The sequence below is a fragment of the Mytilus trossulus genome, chromosome 13 (genome assembly GCF_036588685.1).
Source record: "Mytilus trossulus isolate FHL-02 chromosome 13, PNRI_Mtr1.1.1.hap1, whole genome shotgun sequence".
Taxonomy (NCBI): Eukaryota; Metazoa; Mollusca; class Bivalvia; order Mytilida; family Mytilidae; genus Mytilus; species Mytilus trossulus.
The window spans coordinates 16,414,410-16,435,138 of record NC_086385.1 but is presented as its reverse complement, the minus strand read 5'-3'; the positions used below and the strand labels follow the sequence as shown (position 1 = coordinate 16,435,138).

Sequence of the window (20,729 nt, the reverse complement as noted above, 5' to 3'; positions counted from 1 at the left end):
CTTTTATTTTTTTGTCGCAGTGGAAATATTGATTTGGAATATTTCTGAATCCATAAAGACAAACTGCTCCTCCGTTTTTGTCTTCGGATGTTATTTTAAACAGTGGTATTAAATCGGTGCAAATGGATAAACTTGAAACATTTTTTAATTTACTGATCCAAATGCTGACGCATTTATCGTTGATAGAGCAGCAATGGTTAATTCCAGGCCACCTTGTAGGGGATCAATATTTGATGATTTTGCAATTGTGTTATACGGCCTTAAATAAAATCTTGCATCGATAAGTATTCAAGAGTAGATATTGTTTTAGATTTACTAAATGAATTATTGAAAGGCTAGATGTGAGACGACAAAAGTTGGGTTCTGGAGTAGTTTTCTATATGAAGATGACAACGAAACGACATTTTTCAAGAGTCTTGCCGACAGAAATGTTTCTGTAGAGACTAATAAGGATACTTTCAAGCTACCCCTTGTAAGCATGGAGAAGCAGATATACGAATGTTTGTCCATGTTCGGCCTGATTATGAAAATTGTTGTAGGACGGTAATTTAAGGTAGCACCGACACAGATGTAGTAGTATTAAGAATTGCAGCACTCCAAAAATATGGTGGAACAAACTGTGGATAGGTTTTGGCAGGAATGAATACTTTTGATGGCTTCCTGTACGTGATATGTCAAATGCGTTTTGTCCTCGTGTAGCTACTCTTTCTTTCATTCATACATTCAGTGCATGTGACACTATGGGAATAGGTCAGTTTGGATGACATAGGAAGTATTTCAACATGTAAGGGACGTACTTATTTCTTTGCTGAAGTATAAAGACACATACAAGGACATAAAAGAAGCATTTGTTTACATCATGTATGACAGAACAACATCAAAATTTGCTGTTAACGAGGCACGATGTAAATTTTTACCCAGGAAGCAGCGGCATTGTGATGTAGTTCCGCCTACAAGAGTGTTTTTTACGGACCACATCCAAAGAGCAGCGAATCAAGGAGGATAAATTTGGTCTCTCAGCCTGATTTATATACCAATTCATGAACACTGGGGTTGGATGAAAGAAAAAATCGAGGACTTCTTCGGCTACCGTTAAAGTTGCATCCTCCTGTCGGGAACTTTTGAAATGAGCAGGTGAAAAATCCAGTTGTGTTGGTGACTGTAAATGCTACCGTTCTATCCTTCCTTGTACGAGTTTAGTTATTGGCTACTGTCCGATAATTTTAAGATAACGAACCTGTCTTTCTTACAAATCTAGACATTTAATCTTAAAAAAGAATGTGATTTCACTTGTTAAGTTGATGAAAATTATAAAAAAATACATTTTCCAAAACTTTGCCGCCATTTTGAAACCGGAAATCACTTTTTTTTGTCATTTTTTGTGTTGTTTTTCCGTAGTTTAGGAACTGTAATTTACGCTTAATTTACGCTTAATAAAACCTTACATTGGATTATACCTATAACACAACTTTCAAAGAATTACAACTGGATATGACTCCATTTGCAAAATGATCGGTGGCCATCTTGAAAAAATGGAAATTTTTGATGGCCAGCACCTGCTTTCTTTTATTATCGTTTAGTCCACCTGTATACCAAATTTCATGCTTGTCTTTCATGCTAGTGTTATTACTAGTTAAGTTGATGAAAATTATTAAAATATTTTTTACGTATTTGCATCTAATTTGGAACCGGAAACCACTATTTTTCTTCAGTTATGTGTTGTTTTGTCGAACTAAGGAGCTGTTTTTACCGCTTTATCATATCTTAAATTGAATTATACATAACACATCTTTCAAGGATTAAAATCCCTTGTAAAATTGCTTGAAAGTAAAAAAAATCGAAATTTTTTACTCGTTAGCCGAAATTTTGAAACCGGAAGTCACCTTAATTTTTATTAATGTATTGTCTAGTCGTTATTTATGAACTGTCATTTTCTTTTTATCAAATCTAACAATGGATTTTACATATAACACATCTTTCAAAGGATTAACAAAAATTGGCTAATTTGTTATCTGTGACGCCATTTTAAAAATGTGTGGTGGCCATCTTGAAAAAATGTTGTTTTTTTTCTGGCCAGCAGCAGATTTTTTGTTAGTATCATTTAGTAAACCTTTATACCGAATTTCATGCTTGTATCACGATTTGCACAATTATGTTCATAATATCTTCCGCTATTATAATGAACTAACTTTAAACTTTCTGGAGTTTGAAGTTGAAACTTTGTATGGAAATGGGAATTATATAGACTTCGATTTGATGATTTGTTTTTATTTAAAATTGTATATGTTATGTTTTGAAGGTTTTGTATTGAAATGAGAATTTTTAGGTTTTATGTTTTATGTTTTGGTGTTTTTGTTTTGAAATGAAAATGAGCAGGTTTTGTTTTGGTGTTTTTGTATTGAAATGAAATTAAACAGCTTTTTTATGTTTATGTATTCAAATGGGATTGAGGAGGTTTTCTTTGTGGTTTTGTATTAAAATCAAATTCAGAAGGTTTTGTTTTGAAATGAAATTGAGCAAGTTTTATTTTGGTATCTTTTTTTTATTGAAATGAATACAGTTTTTTCTAATAATGATTTGTGTTGGAATGACATTTAGGAGGTTTTATGTCTGGTGGTTTTGTATTAAAATAAATTTTTGTTGATGTTTTTGCCTTGGATTTCTTAATTTCATTGACAATTAATTCTCTAGAGTACTTTGGGTTAATTTCAATTGACCAGGATTTACTATCAGATAAATTTTAATTGATGCATTTAACAAATGAATTACGGAATTATGACGCTTTCATCAGGTCTTTATCATTTGAACATCATCAATATAAGTTTTAGGCTTCACTAAGCTTTGTTCATTTGTTTTATTTATAATTTTTCCCAATGTGTCATATTAAGTATTATTTTTTTTTAATCAATTAGGGTTCTTTTGTGATGTGATGAGTTGAAAAAAAAAGATAATTATAGATACTTAGTACCGGAGCGAGTAATAATTTAGTTTATTCGACACATGATTGTGGTTGCATTAGGATTAAAATCCGAAGTCATCATCAGAATATTGGAATATATGTAATATTCTGAGCTCAGTGGGTGTCGTTGTTTAACTCTTATAGGTATATCTCTTAAGAAGATACGCTTATTAAAATCCACATAATGAAGGAAGCGTGATTAAACATATTTGTGTGTGTGCAAAAATGAATGTAAAATAAAAAGTGATCACAACAAAAGAGCATACTGATGGGATTTTTAGATATATTGGAATCATTAAGTGTTACAGAGTTTTATGGCGTTAGGAAAATAAATGACAGATTATTCAGAGAAATAAAAACAATTGGAATTGATTAAAGCAGCATTGTTTGTGTTCCGATGGAATCTGAAAGGCATTTATCGAAAAAATTTCCTCGTCCTATTGAACGGAGGATGAGCCGTTCGTTAACGAATCTTCCGCAAGTGATGGTGACAGACACCGATCAACCTGCCCACCTGTCAACACCATATCTTGAAAATCTCAGGGAAACTAGGTCGCACCCTTGCTCACCTGTGTTAATTAGACGAGCCTTCACGACACGGATAGATGGCACACAGTATATTATAGGTAAGCTTAACCTTGTTAATTAGACGAGCCTTCACGACACGGATAGATGGCACACAGTATATTATAGGTAAGATAACCTTGTTTGTGACATGACCTTTGAACTTTGGTGGAGGTCTAAGTTCCTGTAACTATTAAAGTTTCAGGTAGTTGTGTCTGACTTCCTTTCATTTGAAATTATGATTATATTAAGGGGGGTAGTGAATGTTCATTGAATGAGATATAAAAAAGTTTGAAAAGCCTCGTTTAGGTAATGAAATTGAATTTCTATTGAAATACTACTGTAGGTGATAGTTATAATAATAATGTATGCTATAAGTGAAGAATATTGAAAACTTTACGAATTTATATTCTTAACCTACAGATATGCAATTACCATTGACAATGGCAATTGCATATTTGATATCTAATTTTAGATATAAACATTTTCATACTTCTATGCTTAAATAGATAGATTAATAAAAATGGTGGGGAAACTAAGCAAAGTAATGTCATAAATGAAAATCATTTTTTAACAGTTTAATGAGCCATAACTCTGAATTATATAATATTTCAGATCATTATTCATTAAATGTTATTCAGATAGTCATCATTAGTGGGAGCATCCTTGTCTGCAAGGAAAATCCCATGTGCTACATTAAATACTTGTTTGAAAAGTACATATTTCAAACAATATGGGGGGGGGAGGTGGCATTGGGTTATAGCAATTTATTTTGACTCTTGATTCAAAGGCAGATCCTGCCCCCCCTTTTTGTGGGAAAAATGTTGTTGCCATATAGGTAATCACTCAAGGATGACTAGAGATGGCCCCCCTTAGGTCATTTAGTCAGCCCCCCCCCCCTTTATGAAAAGTTCTGGATCCCCCACTTGGTTAATAGTGATGTGATATATGAATGTGACCTATAATTGTTTATTTCTGTGTCATTTAATTGGTCTCTTGTGGAGTTGGATCATTGGCAATCATACCACATCTTCTTTTTTTTTTTTTTGATAGCAGAGAGATATGCACAGTTATAGAATGATTAATCTTTCAATTAATCGAACTAAAAAAAATGTATTTGAAGATTTATTATAATTTTATTAAACAGGTGATATAAACACTTAGATGTGACATTATGCTTGCGGAAGTAAATGTAACTTTGTTTGTTTTTTTATACTGATGGATTTCTGTCACACTTTATATTTCTTTAGAATTATCTGTAATATTCTTATTCGTATCTTCTTTTTTTATATATTATTAATGAAATAGCCTCTTTTTGACTAATTTAACATTCAATATCAACAATTATGCATTACAAACTTTTTTTTTATTTCAATGTTTACACAAGCTTCCAATCTCGCCTTATTTCTTATGTACCTGAAAATTTTACCATGATGACGTAACTAAGGCGAATTGAAAATAAGCTGTTATAACTTGTGTTTCTTGTTTAGAAGTTGCACTTTTAATCACAAATTACAGACCTATAAATAAGCGTTAGTTGGCGAGACCAATGTATGTAATTACTTACTGGAGTAGGGTTTATTTATATATTGCATAACTTATGGGAGAAAAAACAAACAAGTTGACCAGTTCTAAGGATATTTACTGGCTTTGAAGTGCACCTCTAGGGAGAAAACACCAATAAGTGGTAATTAACACTTTGTAATATTCACTGATGCAAAAGTACAACTATTCTGGGAGAAATAATAAGTCAACTTTCTGGTCTAATAGCAATGATGTATTGTTAAGAATTGTGGTGAACCAATTTTATGTCCCCAAGCAACAATACAAAAGAGAGGCAGGGATTCCCAACCTCCTGGAAATGCCTCTGAGTTACTGTAATCTGTGACTACTGTGGATTCATTTTTTTTTGTGGGTTTCAATTTTCGTGGATTGCAGAAAACTTGCATATTCATGGATATTTTATTTCGTGGTTTTGTAGATCTCTGTATATTGTAACGTGTAACCGGACGATCAATGGATCCGTATCTGAATAAATCAGGATTTCAAGTGTTCAACTCAATTTTCACCACAACCAGTTGTCCTATTCAAAACAATTAACACATTCTTAAATTGATTCACAACAAAAACTATATACACAGCACAATGCACATAAATCAAAATGCAAGGTGAAGTATCTTATTCACAATGCACAGACACAATGATTCATAACAGAATATATATACACAATGTCACTATGCAATCACTATGCAACATGTATCAGACCGATTTATCCACAATGTCACTAACCGATTATTATGCAACATGCATACGGCCCTTTATTACACCATGTCACCACTAGATTACTTTGCAACATGCATCAAGCAAGTATCACACAAAACGTATGAACACAAAATCACATTTATACAATATCTATTTACAACGTCCACCAATATGTAGTATCATCTTGTTAGTCTGCAACTAACCACAATAACACAATGACACATTTACACTTGCACAAATCCTTCAATTCACAAGAAATATACATATAAACACAGCTGAACTCACGCACTAACTATCTCCTTGAGTTCACACACAATGAATATTATCCAACTGGTAAGGTTTAACACAGTGCACTTTCACTAATACACTTCCACAATAAAACAACTTGCAACACCAGCAAGTAAACACCTTATATTCTCACTAATACAAATCTATGAAGTATTCACACTTCCACATAGTACAACTTGCAACACCAGCAAGTATACAATTTGTATTCTCATTAATACAATAACCACTTATATATATCAGATTCACTTTATATATTGTATCACAATCACTATTGCAACATCCACATATAAATCCGAACACTATTTATATATCCTTTTGCATCACTTATTTCACTCTACTTACCAGTTGGAATATTTAATCCTGATGTTAACACTTCAACGGTCCACATAAAACTGACGAAGTTTCTCTGTCTTGAGCTGCCTTATATACTACGATATGGAACGGTCCATTATAAGTGAAGGGGTGAAAATCAAGACTATACCAAAATTAGGGGTGTTTTAAGTAATAGATGGTGCTCCAACTATGGAGAAACTTGTATACATATAGAAACACAATTAACAGGGAAAGACAACTGGAGTTTCACATCAAAATAAATATACCATGACCGATTTTCGTTACACTACCCACGCCTCAAAAATCGATGCGTCCTCGCATGACTCCTTGAATATATCTGACATGCTGATAAATCATCTATCAAAGTGGCCATTTTTCATACCCAAACTCCTACCATAGTGCAGTCACTATTTCCATTGGACATACCTGCTGACCACAACTTCAGCCTACCATTTTGTCCATCAGGTCTTAACTGATGACATCACAAGGCACAACCCGTAGAAACAAAGTCTACCCATGTCCTAATTCATGTCAGCAATATCAAAACACATTAAACTTTCCTCCTATAAACAAACACTTTTCACAGTATATTTCTCCTTTTGTCCGAATAAAACTTTTCAAAACTTTTCACTTCAAAATATCCCTTTTTCCACACATTAACTACTTTCCTAATAACGTCTGTAATTTACAGTGTCACTGCCAAAGAATATATTTAAACGGTCCCTAACAAATTTTGCCTCTGCAGCGGCCCCAAGGAGCCTACTCTTAACGAAATCTGCAGGAGGGGTCTTTTACATGCACAGGGCGTGACATGTGCCTGTACATGGGGCCTCGGATTTAACGTCCCCATCCGACGGACTCACATTTAACTATGTACACTATATACACTACAAAACTATCTATATACACATATACATTGATCCTTTACCCCAAAATGCTTCCTCTTTTTAGGCTCACGGTTACTTTCTTCCAAACACTACAGTATATCTTATTAATTCAACACCATCTTTAATTCCTGAATCATTTTCCTTTTGTAAAGAATAAGAGGATGAATTTGCACAAAAATTTGTCTGAAACAATATTCCAATTTTTCAATTTCACTTGATGTCCAATTTCCAAATCAAACAGATTTTCTGCCATTTCAACTGACTAAATGTTCCTTCTTACTAAAATGTACAAGACTTTGACTAAAACACAACTATCATATTACAACTGGTTCAATCATATAAATATTTACAGTAGCAAAATCAACACATGAAATCCCACCGCTGCCACCAAATTTGTAACGTGTAACCGGACGATCAATGGATCCGTATCTGAATAAATCAGGATTTCAAGTGTTCAACTCAATTTTCACCACAACCAGTTGTCCTATTCAAAACAATTAACACATTCTTAAATTGATTCACAACAAAAACTATATACACAGCACAATGCACATAAATCAAAATGCAAGGTGAAGTATCTTATTCACAATGCACAGACACAATGATTCATAACAGAATATATATACACAATGTCACTATGCAATCACTATGCAACATGTATCAGACCGATTTATCCACAATGTCACTAACCGATTATTATGCAACATGCATACGGCCCTTTATTACACCATGTCACCACTAGATTACTTTGCAACATGCATCAAGCAAGTATCACACAAAACGTATGAACACAAAATCACATTTATACAATATCTATTTACAACGTCCACCAATATGTAGTATCATCTTGTTAGTCTGCAACTAACCACAATAACACAATGACACATTTACACTTGCACAAATCCTTCAATTCACAAGAAATATACATATAAACACAGCTGAACTCACGCACTAACTATCTCCTTGAGTTCACACACAATGAATATTATCCAACTGGTAAGGTTTAACACAGTGCACTTTCACTAATACACTTCCACAATAAAACAACTTGCAACACCAGCAAGTAAACACCTTATATTCTCACTAATACAAATCTATGAAGTATTCACACTTCCACATAGTACAACTTGCAACACCAGCAAGTATATAATTTGTATTCTCATTAATACAATAACCACTTATATATATCAGATTCACTTTATATATTGTATCACAATCACTATTGCAACATCCACATATAAATCCGAACACTATTTATATATCCTTTTGCATCACTTATTTCACTCTACTTACCAGTTGGAATATTTAATCCTGATGTTAACACTTCAACGGTCCACATAAAACTGACGAAGTTTCTCTGTCTTGAGCTGCCTTATATACTACGATATGGAACGGTCCATTATAAGTGAAGGGGTGAAAATCAAGACTATACCAAAATTAGGGGTGTTTTAAGTAATAGATGGTGCTCCAACTATGGAGAAACTTGTATACATATAGAAACACAATTAACAGGGAAAGACAACTGGAGTTTCACATCAAAATAAATATACCATGACCGATTTTCGTTACACTATAAAGCCTATTGAAAATAGGATATTCGTTGAACATTTGAATTCGTGGTTCACCTGTACCCACGAAACCCACGAAAATTGTTATTCAACAAATAAAAATGAATCCACAGTGTACACAGACATCACAATTTTGCTCTCTAACATAAAAGCATTTGATAAATTCAAATATTCTGTTTAACTCTATTAGATTGTGCTTGAAGGCTGCATAAGAACAATTCTTTTTCATCAATATCATCAAATGACAGAAATATCCAGAAGCTGATATTGTATAAGCATCACTAAACCATGAATGTCAGAACAAATCAAATCGGTTTGATAAATATGGCAAGTTTCACCAGTGGCTGAGCTTTCAAGTCATGTGACTTCAAAGAGTGTAATACGGAGTTAGTCTTAGTATAGTACATTAACAGATAGGTGCAGATAATACTTATCAATAGCTTAGTGGAATTTTTACGCTGACTCAGCAAAAATTATAAATTAGTCACTGTAAGGGTACAGTAGACCTCTGCCTTACAATTTGACCTTGGAATTGATAGCTACTAATTGCTTAATTATATAAAAGTTAGTACATCTACAGATAGGTGCAGACGAAACTAAACAAAAGCTTAGTGGAAATTTTATGCGGACTCACCAAAAGCAATTAAGCAGCAATGGTACATTAGCCTAACAATATGACCTTGTTTGCTTCTAGTTGCTTTGATGGCTGCTTAAGGGGGCTCACGGGTCTAAATCATGTTTTTTTATTTACTAGAGGATTTCGCTATATTTTTCTATAAATTAACTTTTAATCTTATACTTAATAAAAAAAAATGGGGTCACCGTTCATTTACGCTCACAAACTGCCTGCAAAAGAAGCAGACATTTTTGTTAATGTCCTTTTTTTCTGTTGGTTATAAACAAAATTTGAAATGAAAAATAAATGTTTATTTTTTTTCTGAAATTCTTATTACCCGCGAGCCTCTTTAAGTTTCATTATTTTTGTATTTGTATATGATGCAGGCCCTAATTTGACCTTGTAATTGGTTGCTTCTTATTACTTAATTGTGTAAAAGTAGGGACTTAGTACATTTACAGATAGATGCAGATAAAACAATAGTGGAGCTAAGCCCTATGCCTTACATTATGACCTTGGTTGCTTAACTATTTGCTTTCCATTGCTACAAGTTTTGTTATATTTGGTGCTTTTTAAAATTCTAGGCTCCAATTGATTGATTGAGTGGTCTAAGTAGTTACTACTGTTATTACTAGCCAGTCAACGTTGAGGTTATGAGTTCGAATCCTGCTTGTGTGGGTGCACTTGACTCAAATCTGAATTGACTAGGATTGTCAGTTTTCCTATCACAGGTCTATGGTTTTCTCTGGGCACTCCAGATTCCACCACCAATAAAAACTTAGTATCTATTGATATATGTTGAAAAATATAATAAAAATGATAGGTCACTGCACATTTTTTCGAGTTACAGGACGTGACAAAATGACAAATTTTGTATGGATTTATACAGGAATAACACCATTTTGAGATTAGAAACTAAACAAATGATAGAATTGTTAAATACTTAAGAAAAAGATAGCTTTCAGACAATGCTGTGAGAATACCAAAAGAAAAGATAGGGTTACCGTACCTTTTTTCCGGCTAAAATACAAAATAGGAAAATTCCATGTAGAATCCTTCAGAAAATGCTCTGTTTTAGAGTTACCTCCCCTTAAAATGCCAATTTAAAATAAATAAAAACAACCAAAAATAATCAATATTCACCAAATTATTAATATGTTATATTCTTATAAATTGGTTCTTTTAAATGAAAATTCACATTAAATATCTGCATTCCTGCATCAAATTTTGCTAACTCGATAGAAAATCTGGACCTTTGGTTCGCTGTTTTTTACAATCCAAGATGGAGGAAGACCTTAAAAGTGGTGTTAATACACCAACTTTTAAAAATCAATCAAATCCAATGAATTAGTTGTTAAAGACATTATGAATATTCCTGGTTTAATTTTGATGTCCATAGACATATATCTCACATATATATATACTTATAGATTCTCGATGGATTTTCAAACAAGATCAGGGTGTTTCTCAATTACAATCTCCCTGATGATTGAGAGGTGGCAACAAATGCAGAGGGTTTAAAAGTTTTAATATGTACCAACCTTCACCCTTACCTAAAACATTAATAGTGTAATATCACAACATAGAAAGACCTGTTTATGGCCATTCTGCCTCTGCCATTGTTGATTCAACAACAGTACATGCACTCTTAATTTTCTATCAATAATTTTCTTAATCAAGCAAGAAGTATGATATGAAAAATGTACACAAATAAAGATCAAAAGAAAAATACATCAAATAGTGATAATTTCAAAACCCTTCATTCATGAAAATATCAAATATTTCTAATGTCACGAAGCTTGTTTACTTCAAGCAATTGTGTTACAAGAGTGTTGGTTAAGAGTTAAAATTAGTGAGAAAGCACACCTGAAAGTTAAAATACAGGGGCGGATCCAGGGGGAGGGTTCTGGGAGTTGGAACCCCCCTTTTTCTGGATGATCAATGAATTTGAATAAGGACATATAATTGGAACCCCCCCCCCCCCTTTGTCCTGGATTGGGAACCCCTGCTTTTTAAAATGGTTGGATCCGCCCCTGAAATATCAAACTGTTATGTGGGAAATTATCATAGGAACTTATTATCTATGATATAGCCCCTTTTCCTTTTGATATTGAGGAAGTATCAAAACAATGACTTTGGACATTAAATGAAATACATTATTCTATTTCAAATGTGTAATTATACAGTAGAGCAAAAATGACAATCTCTATTATTCATAAATCGACAAACAAGCGGAAAATATCTAAATTCAAATTACGTAGAATGAGTATAATTAAAACAAAAGTACCAAAACAAATAGGAGTTTGGTTTAATAAACATGAAGCATTAAATTGAAAGAACATCGCTGGAGGGTTGTATTTTTTGTGTCGGGATTAAAAGACTTTTTTTAATGTAATGATTTTCTGCCGTGATGAGCAATCTTAATATGAATTTTGTACGCCTAATCTCTCTAGATATTAGATGATTAATTGTAATTTACCTAATCATTAAACAGGTCATGTAATACACTTCTGAAATTTAATTGGTATTTTATAATCTTAATGTGCCCAGGTAAACATTAGTTGAAGGTAAAAGTGATTAAGTGCTGAAGTTTTAAAGTAATTTTTGTTGTAGGTTGAATATAGAAAAACTGGTACTTCACGCTTTCAGATATCAGAATGTTAAAGAACAACACTCAGGACTGCATGTTCAAGCGCTTTTATGTCCCATTTATTATGCCTCATTTATCATGGCATCATGTTATTTTGTCTGTGCGTCCATCTGTCCATTCATCCATTTGTATGTTCGTTCTTTTGAGTTCAGGTTAAAGTTTTTGGTTAAGGTAGTTTTTGATGAAGTTGAGTCAAAGTCCAATCAATTTTAAACTTAGTCCACATGTTCCCTATGATATGTGATAATGGTCTTTCTAATTTTAATGTCAAATTAGAGATATCTCCCCATTTTCACAATCCTGACTGAACATAGAAAATGATAGTTTGGATGATCTTATCAGATTTAAAGCATTATGTGGTACATTCATTGTATTATTGTTTGAAAGACAAGGCAGAACTCTTACCTGCCAACTCGTTCACAATTTGGTTCACAATTTGCGGGGGAGCAATAAGGTACACAATTCAAATCAAAACACTTAGTTTTTAAGAATCTAAATAGTTAAAGTGCAATATGACAAAAAAGGACCTAAAAAATAATACCCAAATCAGTTTAAATTCAACTTTGCCTGAAGGAGTCAATTCTAAAATATTTCAGTTTCTTTTCGTTTTCTTTTATTTTTCATGAACGATTTTAGAAAGGTTTGTTATAAATAATTCAAAATGTATTTATACAGATTTTTTTCAATTAGAAGTTATTGTGGTGATTTAGACAGATGTCAGATTTATTAGAGACCCTAATTTACCATAACAATTTAAGTTTTGCATTCAGCCCACATTAGTACGTAAATATATATACAGTATATACCCTTCATTAGTTAAGAATCATCTCGTTAGTTCATTTGCACACTGTAATTTAGGTTGAAGTTGATGTGATCAGTTTACAGAAGCCTTCCTTATTAAAGACCTATTTCTCTGACAATTATTATAACATACCCTTGAGGTGTCAGAGTTTTTACTGTTTGTAGTATGTATAGTATGTAGGTACAGATAAGGCAGGCGTGCCAGCACATTTTTTGGTGTAACTCTTGAGAAAAATCAACAAGGGATCAGATCAAAAGAGGGTCAAGGGTAAAGCATTGAAGGGGTTAAAAAAAAGGGGGGCAAAAACTATTCAAAGCAGAAATTGAGAATTTTGTTTCAAAATATTTTATGGAGTTTTATATATATTGACTTAAATTGCATTGTCTTGTTTTGAGTAATGTGACCAATTATCAGTGGCTCTTTTCATACAAAAAACTTGTTATTCAGGAACATTTTAGAAAAATGTCCCTGATATAATTATATGAATAATCAATTCTAATTGTAAATTAAGTCGTATATAGTTCACAGAATGATCAGGTATTTGACAAGAGGCATGAATTGTAACAGTTAATAAACTCATCATAGATACAAGGACTAAAATACGCCAGACACGTTTTTTGTCTACAAAAGACTCATCAGTGAGGCTCCAATCTAAAAAGTTAAAAAGGCCAAATAAAGTACAAAGTTGAAGAGCATTGAGGATCAAAATTCCTAAAAGTTTTGCCAAATACAGCTACAGTAATATATATGCCTAAGTTAAAAAAGCCTTGAGTTAAGTATTTCAAATTCAAAATTTTTGTAAACGGGTAATTTATAATATATAACCATATCAATGACAACATAACAGTTTATTGTAAAACAAAACATTATTGTATTGCATGTCCAAAGTAGATACAGTTTCGTACCTGTGTGAGCAATTTAATCTTAATCCTGCCATGTTTTATGGATAATTACTAGTTTTGCTGTCAAGAATCATTTGGTTTCCAATATGTCAATCTCCCACAATAAAACATCTGATTGACAGATAATTTGATATGTAAGGGGTCATCCATAATTGTCAACCATTTTCCAAAGTGTACAAAACGTACACTTGGGGGGAGGGATTTAGAAATCAACATTTTTACCGTACACTTTTTTTTATCACTATATAAAACAGTCAGATATGTTCAGTTTTTTTCAATGCAAATTTCTATAGTAAACTAAACTATGATGGACAGGATATTTTTTTTTTTATTAAAAATGATTGCTTTTTGTCTTGAAATCTGAAAATGGTTGGTTGTACACTTTTTGAGGAGGGGTGTGGGGTCTGAAATAGGGTATGTTTTGTACACTTTGGAAAATTGTTGACAATTATGGATCATCATCAGAGCCCTTACTTCTTTTTGTGTTTGTACATTATTCCAAAAAGAAAAATCACAGAAATATTGAACTCCCTGGAAAATACAAAACGGAAAGTCCCTAATCAAATGGCAAAACTGAAGGACAAAACATATCAAAGGAATGGACAACAACTGTCATATTCCTGACTTGGTACAAGCATTTTCACATGTAGAAAATGGTGGATTGAACCTGGTTTTATATTCCTAAACCTTTCACTTTTATTATGACAGTCGCATCAAATTCTAAATGAATCAAACTCGGCTGACCCTTCCAGAGCACCTGGGATTTCCTCTAATGTTTGAAGGGGTTAGTGTTTCTCAATTTGTGTGGAATAAAAACTAATATTTAGCAATGATATAAGTAGATTTTATTCAATGTTGATGAAGTCAGAGGACAAACTTTAATGATTTAAGGTCAATAGGTCAAAAGTCAAGGTCACAGAAGTTATTGATAATCTTAAATTAATGCAAAATTAATATTTCAAGTTGTTATCCTAAATTTTACTGAACTTTATTCCATTATATGCTATAGTTTTTATTGGGAAGACCCTAAATGATTTTAGGGTCAATATGTTAAATTTTAGGATCAAAGCAGCTGAAATCATTATACTATAATAATAGTATGGGGAGTTATATTTTCTGAACTGTGCAATGACCTTCCATTTGTCCATTTGTCCATCTATTGGTTTGTTTGACCTGTTATCTAAAATGGTTTAATGTGTCGATTTAACCAACTTCAAACTTAAACCATTAAGTTGCAGTTGTATCAACTTCAAACTTGATACAATTTTTTGCTTATTGTGTGTTTTGCATGGAAGACATACTGGCTAGATATATGCATTAGTAGGGAAGGTTTTCCTGTTTTCAGGTATATAAATAAAACTTGTATTTTTGGCGATTTCTGTAGTTTTTAGATTTACTTAAGTTTTCTCAATTATTTCTGACTTTTTCAACCATTTAAACATTATAGTGAAGCAAAGGATTAGTAATAAAAAAAATAGGCTGTTTTATCAGCTATGAAATCGCAAGAGATCAAAATTCTTTAATGCGATCACATGTACGAATTGAAGACAAATGAAAAAGAAACTTCATATTTCACACCACATGTCATAATTGACAAAATGTATTTATGATAGACTTGTGGACCAATTTAAGAATACACACTTTATTAGCTTCCATAACCTGTCTGTTGGTACTCAGCTTCCGCCATGTTTTCATAAACAACTGCAAATGACAATTAACTCAAAATATTCAGTGAAGGAAAATAACATAGAAGTGTCTGAGTTGTATTTTTCTGTAGATTAAAAAAATGATGTATAGCTATGATTTAAAAAAGAAGAAGATCTGGTATGGAAAATGAGGGGGAGGGGATTTGATAGTATGACATGATCCTGACAAAGTCTTTCTCCGCTGCTGCTTACATCCAACTCATTTGGTCTCTGGAAGATAGTGGTTTCAGTGGCGGATTCAGAAAAAAAGGGGGGAGGGTATTCTGGAATTGGAAATTGGAACCCCCCCCTTATTTTTTAACATTAATGCATTTGAATGAGGGCATTTGACAATAAATTATGCCACATCTTGTTGTATACCAGCATGACAATTTGTGGATCAAAGGGTCCTTTGATTTCATGTCATATAACATTAAATTGTGACTGTAATATGGGAAGCTAGTTCTTTATGCATTATATTTTCATGTCTCACTCACAGTACATCTCCTTGCAACCAGAAATGCAGACAAAAATTTACTATACACATGCAAATGCAAAAACAATTGTTTTGACTGACAATCTGGAAAAAAGATTCTGTGTTGACAGAGCTTGTAATTAGGGTTTGATATATTTTGTGACAGCTTGTGGTAAGAAGACATCAGGTTGGGTAATTATTAGTGTTTCCTTTTAGTATTAATTATTTTAAAAAAGGTAAATATTTCCTACAAAATTCTGAATGGTTTAAGCTATAGTTATTAATTGTAAAAAACAATTTTTATTACCATTAGAAAAATATGTGGTATGATTACCAATGAGATAACTCTTCAAAAGAGACCAAATGACACAGAAATTAACATGTTTATTTTCATATAAAATTGGATCAATTTCGAATAGATCTGTATTTATAGTATAACTAATCACCGTATTTGAATATAAAAAAATAAGACAACACATGACAGAACGATAAAATTTTAAAAATGAAAATTATTTAATACATGTTTTCACACTTACAAAGGAGTAGGTCCGGTAAGGACCGATTTTGGCCTCAAATTTTAGTTTCATCTGACGAAAGATTTAGACCACTTTTTAAACACTTAAGTGTCTATTTCATTTGATTCAGTTATTTTTTGTGAAAGATTTTAACTCATTTAGTCATAAAAAACGATCCGATTCAAGCTAAAATATGAAAAATCTACCAAATATGCGAAAAAATGTCACTTTTCAGATGGTTTTTGTCAAAAATGAAAGTGGCAGCATCCGTGTTCATCCTCAATCTTTATATATGTTATGTATTATCATCAAATACAACTTCCATTTTAATATTTTGGATGAACACGAATGCGGCCACTTTCGTTTTACACGGAAACCGTCTAAAATTTAACTAAAATGCTTGAATTTTGATGATTTTTGTAATTTAGCATGACTTAATGGTGCTAGTACTTAATATATGTGCATTGTATTGCCAGAAAACAGCCAATATTTATGTATCAGAACCATTCTACTATCCAATAAACTACTAAAAGTTTACATTTTAACAATTTTGTAAAACTGCTATATTTTGGGGCCAAAAAGGGCTCTTACCGGACCTACTCCTTTTCACATTTTCAAAATTTCATTTTTTTTTAATTTGTTGGCTCATATTAAATGCTTATAAAGTTGTACACTTCCAAATCACAAATTTTACAACCGCCCCAAAAAATTTCTTTCAATATTAAAAGGATTAATAATGAGATCCCCTGTTTTCCTGGATTTTCTGTAGAAGAAGTTCGTCATCAGATGTTACAAGTTCTAAATAATTAAAAAAGACAAATCAATACTATAAATAGGTCATTGTCCTTGATGAAATGGTCATTTAGTCGTTAGGACAGTGATCCATCAATGTCAATCGTAAGTTAGTTTGCCGTAATCGCTATAATCGTTAAAATTGTAACACTTTTCAGACAATTAATTCCACTTCTGCAGGCATTACAAATACTTTCACTATTGACAAGATGATATTCAAGACTCGAAAATATCACTTTAAATAAAAAAAACATTCTTTTGGACATGACAAAACCATTTTTGTTAATATTTTCATTGATATTCAGGACTTTGAAATATCACTACAAAAAAAAATACATTCTTTTGATCCTGACAATACCATTTTTTGTTCATTTTTGAATTAAATACTTTCTCATCAGACACTATTTAATTTTAATTAACACAATTTATCTGTAAAGTTTAAAAAATTCCCTTCATTGATTGTTTAAGGTTTAATTTGAAATTTGATAATAGTTTTTCTTACAAATTTTTCATCAACTTTGGCAACTATGCAAATTTGATCTGTATGAAAGGGGGAAGTGCGGGTCTTAAAAGGTCCACTCCATGATCTGTATGCAAAAATGGGGTTGGGTCTTCATTTTGCAATCTACTTGAAAAGGAGATGGGGTCTGCATAGATCCATTTAGTATGTATAATCCTTCTTTGAGTCACCTTAAATTCCCCTCTTCAATCAGAGGCGGATTTAGGGGTTGGCCAGGGGTCTCAGGCCCCCCTTTTCTGGGAAAAATTTGGTTGACGATATAGGGAATCACAGAAGCATGACCGGAGCGTGCCCCTCTAAGGCAGTCAGTGGGTCCCCACTTCTCAGGATCCGCCACTGACAATCCATAATTTTAGTATCAAGTATTTTAGATTATTATCCCATGCAGAATGATAGCTTTTTTAATGTCAGGAGAATAAACCTTGTATTGTATATATATAGATAACTGGCATTTACACTCAGACATACTAGCTTAGAATTTGTAATCTCATTCCTAATGCAATATCCTATGTGTCAATGTACTGTTCCCACTTTATGATAATGTCAGCAGGGAAGCAGTTAATACCTAAGTCTCTTGTTTGACTCTGCTATGATTTGACCAATGCCCTCCCACTTGTAAGTCAAGGTCCCTTAGTACAACAGGATCAATAATACACTATTGTAAAGATTGGAGGGGAAGATTTTGTACGTTACTAGCATATAAAAGTAGAAAGTGATAGTACCACAACAAAAGTTGATCAAAACATTCATTTATAAATTTACCAGACATAATGTCCGTCTAGGAAAAGCATGAAACGGACATCTACTTTGTCACTTGATATGATTTTGTAAGTTCCATACCAAACTGGGCATCGACTTGCCATAGTACTCTTACTGTTACTTCTGCTTTTAATATCGTTAAATGAAAGCTACAAAATGTATTTCTCACCTGAAGAATGAGAGATGCTTTAATCTATTGTAAACTGTTTGTAAAAAGATTATATTTTTAAAGGTAGACTGTCTTAGGTTTTCCAATGCCTTATGTTCTGAGGGTTTTCAATCCTGACATATGGTTAGCATATGTCCTTTGTTCATAAATGTCTACTTATATTTGATCCTCCCAATAAAATTCCAGTGGACATCTCCTAATAAAATTCCAGTGGACACTTAGTTATATACATGATGCCATGATATGTGTTTCTGTTGGAACAAATACTCTATAACCTTTATGATCGCTATTTTACAATATAGTCCTTTGATCATGCTGACTGATAACTTCTTTACTCAATGGAGTCGAATGATATGAATATTATAGCCAGAAACTAAGGGGGCACGTGGCATTGTCAATGAAATTTACAACATCGTCATATGTTAAATAATAAGCTAGGATGAACTGATTATTATTGGTCATCTCAACTCAATTGTTTTTCTCACTTTGGCTGTAGGGCTCAAGCGATAAAATCAATCTTGTTATAGTCTATAAGTTATTTATGTTACAAGGAACAAATACTGCAATGTTTGCCTCAGACCTTGACCTCATTTTATGGATCAGAGATCAATCTCAAGTCCGTATTCCAGATAGAAGTTTTGTTGTTTGACATGGGTAGCAATGACCTTGACCTCAATTCCATGGTTACAATTGGTCAATGTTCTGTTTTAATACGCCTGTCGTCTTTTAGACGGGACGTATTATGGTATACCGTTATCCATCTGTCCGTCCGTCGTCCACACTTCGTTCAATAACTCAAAAATCCTTTCACCAATTTCCATGAAACTTAAGTAAATTGTTTATATCTATTGACGTAAGCTCCCTTTCGTTTTTTTAATTTCAGATTTTAAGTTTTGGAATATGGGGCTTTATTCATAAAAAAGGGGGGATTTTCAACACTTCGGACAATAATTCAAAAAGACTTTCACCAATGTCCATGAAACTTTGGTGAATTGTTTATATCTATTGATGTAAGCTCCCTTTCAATTTTTATAAATTTCAGATTTGAAGTTTTGGATTTATGGGGCTTTATTCAAAAAAAAAGGGGGATTTTTAACACTTCGGACAATAACTCAAAAAGGTTTTCACCAGTGTCCATGAAACTTAAGTGAATTGTTTATATCTATTGACGTAAGCTCCCTTTCGTTTTTTTTTAAATTTCAGATTTTAAGTTTTAGATTTATGGGGCTTTATTCATAAAAAAGGGGGGATTTTCAACACTTCAGACAATAACTCAAAAAGGCTTTCACTAATGTCCATGAAACTTTGGTGAATTGTTTATATATATTGATGTAAGCTCCCTTTCAATTTTTATAAATTTCAGATTTTAAGTTTCCGTGTTATGAATTTTTATGCTTAAAAAAGGGGGATTTTCCAATTTTGGGACAATAACTAACACTTTCACAAAATTTTATGCAACTTTGATAAATTGTTTATATCTATTGACATAAGCTCCCTTTCCATTTTTATAAATTTTAAAAGAGCAATGGGCGTATCATGCGATAAAGCGCAGCCCTTTATTGTGATATGGTCTGTTTTTCAACAACAGGACAAAAAAAGGGGGATTTTCCAATTTTGGGACAATAACTAACACTTTCACAAAATTTTATGCAACTTTGATAAATTGTTTATATCTATTGACATAAGCTCCCTTTCCATTTTTATAAATTTTAAAAGAGCAATGGGCGTATCATGCGATAAAGCGCAGCCCTTTATTGTGATATGGTCTGTTTTTCAACAACAGGACAACTTTGTTTGGTACATGGAATGATTGAAAGGTGGACATGATAGTCTGGCAGGGTATCTTGAAGTGACCTTGACCTCATTTCCAAGAATTGCATTTGTTTATGTTATAGGTGTTTATATAAGTATATATTTTATGTTTCGGCACATGATATTCAATCATGTTTGCAGTAAAGCAGGTGTGATACTTCAGCATGTGCA

At 32.6% G+C, this 20,729-nt stretch overlaps 1 protein-coding gene across 3 annotated transcripts in view; it reads left to right on the top strand.

Annotated features, from left to right (window-relative positions):
• The window catches only part of LOC134695177 (dual specificity calcium/calmodulin-dependent 3',5'-cyclic nucleotide phosphodiesterase 1A-like), a 323,999-nt gene that overhangs the window by 149,844 nt on the left and 153,426 nt on the right, over positions 1-20,729 (top strand). Inside the window, exon 1 of one of the 3 annotated variants that reach the window (XM_063556384.1) lies at positions 3,302-3,585. The exons of the other annotated variants lie outside the window; for them this stretch is intronic. Within the exon in view, the coding sequence (XP_063412454.1) occupies positions 3,357-3,585 (229 nt within the window). The 5' untranslated portion in view covers positions 3,302-3,356. Of the gene's footprint in view, positions 1-3,301; positions 3,586-20,729 lie in introns of those variants that run through there. 3 annotated transcript variants of the gene reach the window in all.